Raw genomic sequence first — 10,696 nt, 5'->3', positions numbered from 1 at the left:
ACACACACACACACACACACACACACACACACACACACACACACACACACTTTGCAATCATAAAATTTACCCCTCCGTAAAAATGACACCTGGCGCTACACACTCACGCACACACCAGAGGATAATCTATGTATAATGCTCACATTATATTATTACAACAGTCTCGCAGACAACACACATATATAAACTTCACAACCAAAACAAAACAGCATACAGATGATTTAACGGTCGTGTATAAATCAGGAAAAAAACAGTTGAGTAAGGTGCAAGGATTTTAGAAATGAGAATAAAAATAATCAAATGACCGGAGCAAACAGCCTTTATCGGAGTTGAGTATCTGTGGACCGTAGATTTTGCATTGAAATATTGTGGGAAATTCTGCGATTGATTGTGCCTTTACAATTGAGGGAATTATGGTGTTACTTTGAATAGAACTGGAAACACAAAAGACGAAATTTAGCTCTTTGTATTCTGACTGAGGTGCCGAGTACAGTTTCAAGGCTGTGCGCTGTGCTTATAACTATATTAAAAAAAAGTGTGGCTGTGATCTGCAACAGTGGTTGGCTTTCATACTTTTTGTGACGACACCCTCCAGCCTGATGATGTTGGGGTGATCAAACTGCCCCATGATAGAAGCCTCACGTAGGAAGTCCCGCCTCTGACGCTCCACATAGCCACCTTTCAGTGTCTTTATTGCCACAGCTATCTCCTTCTTGCCGGGTGTTCTCAGTCGGCCACTGCACACCTCTCCAAACTCACCTGGAATGGAAAACAAACATCTCAAGGAAGTATTATCCAATTTAACTGAAATGTTCTCAAAATTATTATTCATTTTTACAGCTATAAAATGGTTTATCTATCGACTATGCCAGTGACATGTACTGATCGGCACAAAAATATCAATACTCTTTATTTAAATGGAAGAATGCACCGAATTTACCTTTCAATTCAATTTGTAGTGTTGTTCCATGGGATTTTCAAAAGTCAAACGTGTGCCTTATCTCAATAAAGATTGTACTGCGGGAGTCAACTCACTTAACCACCAGGTACCTTTATCTCCACCTGGGGGCAGTATTGCAATTTACACCTGATTGAGTTAGACCAGTTCAAATTATGTCTCTCTCTACCCCCTCAAAATGACATACTTGATCATTCTCTGTAAATATTTTTCCTCGTCAATGTAACTTCTACACGGGCCTGTATATAACGTTACCATTTGGAATGCTAAAATGGGTTCTCTTTAGGGTGTACATCAGCAGCAGGGGATTCTTAAGTATGTGTGTTATGAACAACAACAGATGATCACCCATAAAGCAAATGTGATCCAAGAAGGCGGCTTACATTAAGCAGTGACAGCAAAAGCGTGAAGTGTATGCATACCGGCTCCAATCACCCTCTCAATTCGGATCCGAGATGGATCGATCTCCTTGGTAAACTCATGGATGGCCTGCGCGGGGTCTTCATAAGTGTCGGGGTCCACATAGGTCTTAATCCCAGGGAAAGGAACTGCAGAGGTTGAATGACAAAAAGTAGTATGACGTGGTGGACTAATTTTTATTTTTTTTGTTCTGCTCTTTATATGTTGATCTAATTGAAAGGTGAAATTAATTCAACAGAGACGATCATTTCGAGAAACGTAATTAAACTCTTGAGCTCCTTTAATTAAAAACAGAAATTACACCATAGTGAAAAAAAGATGTAATCGCATTGAAAATCTCTGGAAAGCAGAGAGATGTTCCTTGTCAAATTATCATCTGATAAAATCTAGAAACATCTTGCCTGTCTTATTGAACTTCAATAACTCTGTTTAAGCCTTGCTTAATGCAAGCATCCATGCTGCACAAGTGTCCTTGAGCAAGTCACCAAATCTTTAGTACAGCCTGACTGCCTGCAGGAGGGAAGCCAAAGACAAGCCGCGCTTCACCGCGGGTGATCGATACAGCATCACAAAAAAAAAAACCCAAACAAACAAAAAAATAAATAAATAACTATCAGTTGTCTCTGATGCATGAAGCAACAACCGCAAAACCCCGAGGACTTTGTTCTCCTCTCCTCTACACTCCATTTCGAGTACGGATAATAGACACAAAAGGTTCGCGGTGGTACCTTCACTGGTCACTTCATTAAATAAACCTTAGGCAGCATTTAATATGAGAGATATGTCACACATTCTGTTCATCTCCAGTCTTGTGGGTGGCGATAATGCAACCTGTCAGGCAGTATGCTTTTTTAATTTTTTTTCCGACCCCACCGCAGCACCATCTGCTAGAACCTGGTGGGTCACGATACACCACTTGCCTAACTTGGCTTGCCGCACGCTGAGCCACGCTGTAGAAAATAACTGTCTTGGATACATTTCCAACTGATTACAGTTAGCCACTCATACGTGCAGAGGAGTGCACATATATACAAATTCGGGAGACAACAATTTGAGGCTTGACATGTTACTGTATTATTTTTTACTCAAGATGTCCTTTATTTGTCCCACACTGGGGAAATTTACAATCAAACACCGTAAAATAAGGAGAAGAAGAAGATTGCCCTGAATGCTATCGCTGCATTATGATCATACAAAGAGAGGAAACGGGTGAAAAATAAAAGGAGAGAATGTGGATATTTGAAAGGATATTTAATCTATTCATGTGACAGAAACAGACTGATCTTGTTGGGTACCCAGAAAAATAATTTTGTTGTTCAAGGCTCATGTGATACAATATAACATTTTTCTCTGGCCTTCACATTGGTGACAATGCGACGCCGTTCACCTGCTATCCAAAAAAAAAAAATTGTTGCGACTCATCGGCCACTCTTTAAAAAATGTGTGGCTGCAGCATGCACATTTGACAATTCATTTGGGTTCGGCTGTGTCATTCAGAGTACGGCAGGACTAATTAACAGACTTAGTCACGAACCAAAGAACTGACTGACTGACTAATATCAAAACATGAGTCTTCATTCGATGATTTTTTGTGGTCTGCTACGACGAAATCATATGTTGTTGTGTGCATCAGTGTAGAAATGCACTAGGTGAGTGGCACTGCAATGTTGTGCCCTTATCATGTATAGCCAAATGAGGAACTGAAATTATATATTTAAAAAACAAACTAAACAAAAAAAACTCCAATTAGTAAAGTGCAGCTTTTCACCACAGGCAACAGCAACTTTAACAATGAAAATATTGATGTGAAAGCATGACCATGTTTTTAAGTCAGTTATAGATTTTTATGTATTGAATTTACTGGACATTATGCCCGTGTCCTGTGTACTGCTCTTCTGACTTCGATTGAACCTTAGGCCGTCTCAGAACTTCCATGGCAGATCACGCTCACATTATGAATATTACCCAAACAAATGAGGTTTGTTGATTCATTTACCATGTCCGTTCTGATAATCGGTCCTCCTCTTATCCTCGGAGGTCATCTTGGCCTTGATGTACCACTGACACCTGCAAAACGCACACATTAAATGAAGTCCAAGGCTTCCAATTTAGTTTTTTTGCTCACAGTGTAAGATTAAAGATGATAAATAGCCAGTTAAATCCACAGTGAGGAGCGCCACTGAGAATTCTATGGTGTTAACATGTAATATTCAGATAATAGCAGGAGGCTGGATGGATGTTTAATATCGCTCAAAAAGTAAGTAAAGATAATAGTTTTTCCAGTGGGAAGCATAGTGTGGATGGAGTTTGAAATAGCCATCATTTATACAAAGTTAAGTAAGATATGTTCAGCACTTCAAAGAGAACAGAAGAGCCATACTGGCAGTTGTTCATCAGTCTTGTTTGCCGCTCGTGTTTTTCAGCCACATGCAGATATTTAGCTTGTGAGTTTACCACGTGAAGAGATGTGACGATGCGGTGTGAAAGGTTCAAGACGACCGCTTTCAGCATTTTGGATGAAGAGCTACTGTGTCAGAGCGAAATGTGAGCATCTGTGCGATTTTACATAATCTGGGTGAACAGATTAGAAGTGGTGTCAGGGTGCTCTGAGCCACAGGTTGCCAGCGTGTGCTTTGACTGAGTTAAGTCTGTGGGGTCCCGGACACCGATGGACAGCGCCGATAACATGGCAGGTGACACAGTCATAGGAAGAAGAAGAAGGGGGATTTGGAAAGCCATTGTTGACCTTTGTTGATGGGGTCAAGTTATTCATTAAAGAAATGGCGGCGTATGCCGTTATCAGTGGTTTCCAGTCCTTTCCTCTGATCCCCTTTATCCGCCTGGTTCGCTTTCTCCCTGACGGGCTTTCATGTCCAGGCCGCACACGCCGACACTGACATGAATACTTGTTATGAGAAGAGATTTTTGCAGGACACACTCACATTTACATAAGCACTCAAAAACAGGAACTTCAATTAAAGCACTTTGCCCAGAGCACTAATCAAAGCAGAACAGGGAGTCCAACCCCTCCTCTCTTGCCTCAACATCCCCACCAGTCACATCATCATAGCAGAGGTCACCCAAGAATTGAGGTGGAAAAAGGGGAAAAAAGAAGGTGGAGCATCAATTCAACGACGGAGTATACACAAAAGCTTCAGCTTGTTGTTATCTTTCTTATGTATCAGGCACAGCGACGCATTCAAATTTCAGGAAGTTTTGAGAACAGTAAGGTCCACCTCCTCACATGTCATTTGCTCTTGCAAAACCTCCCTTCCACAAGAGCCCCATGAAAGCTCTCATCGTTCTCAAGCTGCTCAAGTACACAAAAAAGACCAAATGTCCCTCCTACTCAGGGCACGAGGACTACATATTGTGATCAAGTGGTTTGTTGCTCAGTATGTGTTTGTGTAACGAGGGGAAACAAAAAAAAAAAAAAAAAAAAAAACTAGCAGAGCATCAAAACCTTCCTTGCCGGAAATCCCTCATTATTATCCTCATCCAAAAACACCTTGTGTGTGAAGTGATGGACTTATTTCCCCCTTTGCAGTGGCTAACCAGAGAATCTCCTGAACCTAGAAAGAAACTGTTTTTGGTCATAGTGAGCTATGAAGTAAAGCTCCTTGCATGTGACACTAGTCAAGACTGGGCAGTCATGGTTATGTCATCTGTTCATGCCAATAAAGAAATAATCTGCCACAAATGAAACTGGCATAGTTCATCGCTGGATTCAAATATATCATCAGACAGGATGTACTTCTAGGAGGGAATTTCTGGTGAATAACATGGCCGACCTCAGGCAGAACTTGCACAGGCTTATTAAGTACAGTGTGAGTTGGTCTTTTATGGCTGTAGAAGCAGCAGTTGTCATTTCACACAGTGTAGGTATGGAGATGGTTTGGTGATTTCATCAGAATCATTGTGAATGTGTCACAAAAATATATTGCTCTTCCAAAAGAAAGGTCAGCAACTACAGACGATCAAATGTTCGACTCAAGGAACCCCTCCAGACAACTTTCAGTTAAAAATATCCGCCATCTAGCTCGTACGGGCCAACATTCTGAGCGGTTCTCCAAGTTAGTTCGTCAAAGTTACTGTGACTTTTCAAAAGGCGTCCCTGGGCCCCAAAGTCTCTACTTAAATACTGCAAAAGGAACATTATTCATGACAAGAGCAGTGTGGCCAGTAGAAGTAGGGGTCATGTACTTTTGGAATCAACCGTTCGCCTTTTTTTCTTACTTTTTGATTTTATTTATTTATTTTTTTCAGATGCTTCCACAAAGTTGCCTGCCACTTTTCTCGTTGGTACTAAAACAAATTTAAAAAATAAAATAAAAAGCAGCAGCCCCCATCATTCGAGGCATACAATTTTAAGTTTTAAGTTAGCCTATGATTCGCTGGATTTGAATCTACAGAAGGGTTTAAGCATGACGATGACTAGAACGGACCCATGACAATGACATGTCGTGTAAACGTTTTGTAGTCAACTTAACTGAAGGTGTATTTATGACTTATGCAGCGGAATTTAAACACATAAAAATCCGTTTCGAAACTCACATTGGATTCTAAGTTGGAGCGAAGACTAACGTTTGAATTTTGGGATAACACTAGGAGAAACTTCTTCAATATTTACCAGAAGTCAGGTCTTGTGAGAACAGAACAGCATTTTGATGAAAAACGCGGATTTTTTTCTCTACCCTTTCGCCCCCGTGTATTTATATATATAAAAAAAGACTTTGTACTCCATATAGTGTGCACAAATTGAAGTCAGGGGCAGTAAAGTCATCTTACCTTCCAGTAATGAGGAGGAAGAGGGTGAGGATGACGATAAGGGTAAAGCCGCCCACTGCTGCCGTAACGATGACCAAAACCTGACCTTGGTCAGAGGCCAGGTCCGATGCTAGGGGTGATACATTTTAGGTTAGGAAGAAATACGGATAGTGCAGCAAAGTAAGAAATATATAAGACAGGTGAAATAAGGCTGCGGGTGAAAATGGGATGTGTGGGAAGCATGACGGGGGAGGAAAGAGGAAAAAATACTTCATCAAAAATACGTCATCGAAAATGCATCTTCGGGCTCCCCCCGAAGGTTCCATAAATAGACATTGTCGTTTCTCCATTGGGAGATAGAGATGTTTGATCAGTTTTTTTTTGTGATGTAAAAAGCCCTCCATCAGCCTTATTACTGAAATGATTCGTAGGCTGGATTCTGTTTAATTAATGTTATTCATTCATTAAATTGCGATTTAGTCCATAATCATTTGGTTAAATTGGACACATTTGATATTCATGATTTTCCCCCATTTTCTGTGTCTTGTCACGCGGCTGACATAGACCAGATAATTGAAAGATGATTGGTATTACCCAACTTATTTCGATCACATTTCGTGCTTAATGAATATGAATTGCAGATCAGGGTGCTTGGTCACACACGCTTCTTGAGAGTGCTCCATGTGATTTTCTTTTTTTGGGGGGCGGGGGTTATCTCTATCTGTATGAGCGCACATTAAACAAAGATATCCACACATCAAGATTGGACGTGACGTGATCGAAAAACAATGATTCATTGCTAAATCCCGTATTAGCCTCACAGTAGAGAAATTCAATGATGACAACCTATCATGAGTAACCCTGACAGGTGCGCGGAATAAACCTGGAGTCAAACCTGCAATCTTTTCATTGCTTGACAACCACTCTAGCACCTCAGCCACAGGCCGCCCTATTCCAGCCATTACTGACCGCTCAGAGGGAGTCTAAGTGCCCACGCCAGACTACTGTCACAGCTTCACATATTCTTCACACCGGTAAGGACGTGCCGGACTGATGCAGCTATAATGAGGTGTGTGTGAGAAGACAATGACATTGAGGTGAGGACACAATGAAGGATGCGGCGTGAGGGATGAGGAAACAGGATGACAGCGGCGCGATAAAGACGAATAAGACTGAAAGGGAGAGGTAGATGTGACAAAGACTGATGGAAAAACAAAAGTCTGAGTCGCTGACTGATAGACAGGCTGACAGAGACAGAGCGAGCGACAGGGGGCGAATCTGCTTTCACTTTCAGATCAAAGGCCAGGAAGTACAAAGGCTTGGCCAAGCGCCGTATGATCCACAGATAAAACCCTGCGCTGCAGCTTTGGATGGGAGAAAGAGCCACTGTGAGAGAGCCACTGTGCCAAATCACCCCTCAACAATGCCTGACCTCACACAAAAGGGCAGCTGGCCCCTTTGTATTTTATGATTAGAATTGCAATAAAGCTGTTGCCTTGTCTCAAAAAGACACAAATAAATATTGATTTCAAATACACGAAACATCAAGGCTGTTTTAGCAGACACCTTTGCACACAGTACGTCGGTCGATCGAACAGCACATATCCTGACGTTTACAAGCATCTTTTTTTTTTTAAACTCCAACTCTACAATGTAATCTTATTAATTGATGTCAGTCTTTACATCAATTGTAAGTTTGATGCTGCACAAGAATGTGAGTGCTTATTTATTACTGCTATGAACAACTGCTGGCAACAGTGGAGGCAAAGATTTTTACGAATCCAACTTGAACAGACCACAACCGGCATGGGAACTAAACAAACAAACACAGACAACTTCACAAAAATGTTTTTGGACCGTTCGAACCATTGTGACAATATGATAACTTACAATCTCCAGTAGTTTTGTATTCATATCTGGTGGCGTAGGAGCTGTATCCAGATGGCGTGCGGGTGCGGACACTGAAGACGTACCAGGTGGCTGGTTTCAAGCCTGTGATGATCACACTAGGATCCTTGGTGCTTGTTGAAGAATAACTTAGCTGGTCACGTTCCTATGTTGGGGAAAAAAAAAAGATAAAAACTTGTAAACTGATCAAGGTTTTGACCAAATATTGTCTAGCCATTGACGTATCAGTGGCCTTATGTTGCCATGTCCATTAACATTCTCCAGGCAATGTTGCACAAAGAAAAAAACCAAAAAAAAAAAAAAAAAACCCATCATATCTTCTGTTTCCAGTTAGCATAATGAGCTAATTGAAATTCAAAACCGTTTCTTCTGCATGAGATGTGCTGAGTCCTTTTTGAAACCTTGCTTAAGATGCTGCATATGGTTCCATATCAACTGAAAAGTGCATATAGATAGACCAAAAATAGGACCAAACTAAACTTCTTTATTAGCTAGCCAAAATATTTGTCTGATCTTGGCTACAGAGGGTATTTTTTATTTTTTTGCTGGCCTCGGACCAACAGTACCTTTTCATAGTATTTGATCTCGTAGTCGAGAATGGGCAACGCTGTTTCTTTGGGCTGCTGCCAGGAGAGAGCGATGCTGTTGGGAGAGGCCCAGTCCTTCTTCAGAGACCCCACCAGTGAGGGACCTGGTTTACGACAAGAAATTCACATTCAAATTCAGTTGATGACTATGATGTGCTGATGTGCATGTACTTTATGTGACACGTACAACAGCACGTTGCAGCATAAAAATATGTGCTTGGCATTCTTGATACTTGCCTACAACTCTAAGCTTGACCTCCTTCGTCTTAAGTCATTTCATTGAAAAATTGTGACATACCAGGCAAACCAGTTTCAGCGCAATTCTTTAGGTGGCAGTAAATGGGAGGCAAGCACTGCATGCAGCTAACGCACAGCTAATTAAAACCCGACAACTCCCTTTCAAACTTTTTTGACCTTTTTTCAAATGCGGCCCAGAATAACATGATTTTAATAACATGCCTTACCCCATCAATTGCGGTAATGATTAACATTGTTGTGTGAGAAGGCTCGCATACTGAGCTAAGAGAGCTTTCAAGAGACTCTGCCTTGCATACACAGTTGTAAAATATTTATAAAATATGGTTTATTATGAACCGGTAAAAATATGTAGCAGACATAGGTGCAGGGAGATGAATCACACAGGCTTGATGAACTAACACCTGTCCAATCAGTGTCACACATCCACGCACACTCTCAATGAGAGTACATCATAATAAGCTCGAGTCCTTCAAATCTACTGGGAAAAGCACATACGCAACATTGCTTTAGAATCCTGTTAGATCATTTAGTTCTAATTGAAAACAAGTGGAGGAAGCTGCATCTTATTTTCCTGTACTAAATTGCATTTGCTTTGTTCAATGATTTTTTTATTTTTTTTTTGCTGGGTAAATAATTGTACTCAGCTCCCAGGAGAGGTCAGCAGATGTAGCTGTCCTGAGAGTCATTATTATAGATTACACATGGTGTTACAGAGCCGACTCATTATGCGGGTATAAAAGGTGGGCCCGGTTTTCTCAAGGGTATCCTGAGGGAAAGATGACATGCAACATGGAGAGATTGTTGTTGTTGGTTTATTTTGGTTTTTTTGGTGAACACTAGTTTCTCCATTCCATAGCGGTGCTGATTATAATGCCAAGGAAGCTCTGAGTTCAAGAGAAAAATGAGGGATGGTTACTGAATGTTTGAGGTTTTGATCAAGTGCTTGAGACTAGGGGCTTTGGAACAAGTTAAGACCAGATGAGACCTGCATGGTTTTCAGCTTGTTAAACAGGTGCACAGAGACTCGCTGCTGGTGCTCTGAGCTCAAAGCGACCACCTTAGATTCTTTCATCCATCCGTCTTTTTCTCCCTCAAGGCCCCCTTTTGCTGGATTCTCCACACCTGAAGTTATTTCATTTCGTAATGTCGACACTCACTGCTTAACAAATGAGTGGCCCTGAATGTACCAACAATTGAAATAAACCCAAATTACATTTTTCAACAATTTAAATTTATGCTGCAAAAATCAGTCTATCCATCCATCCATCTATTTTCAACAGCGCTTATCCTAAAAAGGGTCGCGGGGGTGGCTTCGGGCGAAAGGCGGATTGCACCCTGAGCTGGTTGTCAGTCTGTCGCAGGGCACATATTGAGACAAACAACCAAACACACCAACATTCACACCGTCACTGAGTGGGAACCTATCCCACACTGCCTGCTCACAAATCAGGCAAGTGTACCGTTAGATTTAAAAAAAATCAAATTCACAAGTGTTGAATCACAAGTCTAATCATTAAGCTGGACCGTCCCTGAATTTAGATTTACCAAATAGAAAAAGAAACACACCAACATTCACACCGTCACTGAGTGGGAACCTATCCCACACTGCCTGCTCACAAATCAGGCAAGTGTACCGTTAGATTTAAAAAAAATCAAATTCACAAGTGTTGAATCACAAGTCTAATCATTAAGCTGGACCGTCCCTGAATTTAGATTTACCAAATAGAAAAAGAAACACAAAATCTAACAGAAAGACAAAAAAAAAAAAAAAAAGGCCAGAAAGGAGTAGAACACTGAA

The 10,696-nt window shown here is 41.1% G+C and overlaps 1 protein-coding gene across 2 annotated transcripts in view; it reads right to left on the bottom strand.

Annotated features, from left to right (window-relative positions):
• epha6 (eph receptor A6) overlaps window positions 1–10,696 on the bottom strand; it is a 201,576-nt gene that overhangs the window by 30,856 nt on the left and 160,024 nt on the right. Inside the window, exons 6-11 of one of the 2 annotated variants that reach the window (XM_019882473.1) lie at window positions 8,620–8,744; window positions 8,036–8,198; window positions 6,167–6,275; window positions 3,375–3,445; window positions 1,381–1,506; window positions 574–759 (exon numbers count right to left, since the gene is read on the bottom strand). In XM_019882473.1, the coding sequence (XP_019738032.1) occupies window positions 574–759; window positions 1,381–1,506; window positions 3,375–3,445; window positions 6,167–6,275; window positions 8,036–8,198; window positions 8,620–8,744 (780 nt within the window). Of the gene's footprint in view, window positions 1–247; window positions 760–1,380; window positions 1,507–3,374; window positions 3,446–6,166; window positions 6,276–8,035; window positions 8,199–8,619; window positions 8,745–10,696 lie in introns of those variants that run through there. The other variant, XM_019882472.1, reaches the window with a different exon arrangement.

This window comes from Hippocampus comes, unplaced genomic scaffold (assembly GCF_001891065.2).
Source record: "Hippocampus comes isolate QL1 unplaced genomic scaffold, H_comes_QL1_v1.1 scaffold111, whole genome shotgun sequence".
Taxonomy (NCBI): Eukaryota; Metazoa; Chordata; class Actinopteri; order Syngnathiformes; family Syngnathidae; genus Hippocampus; species Hippocampus comes.
Note: the sequence above shows the minus strand (reverse complement) of the source record. Positions and strands in the feature narration are given on the sequence as shown.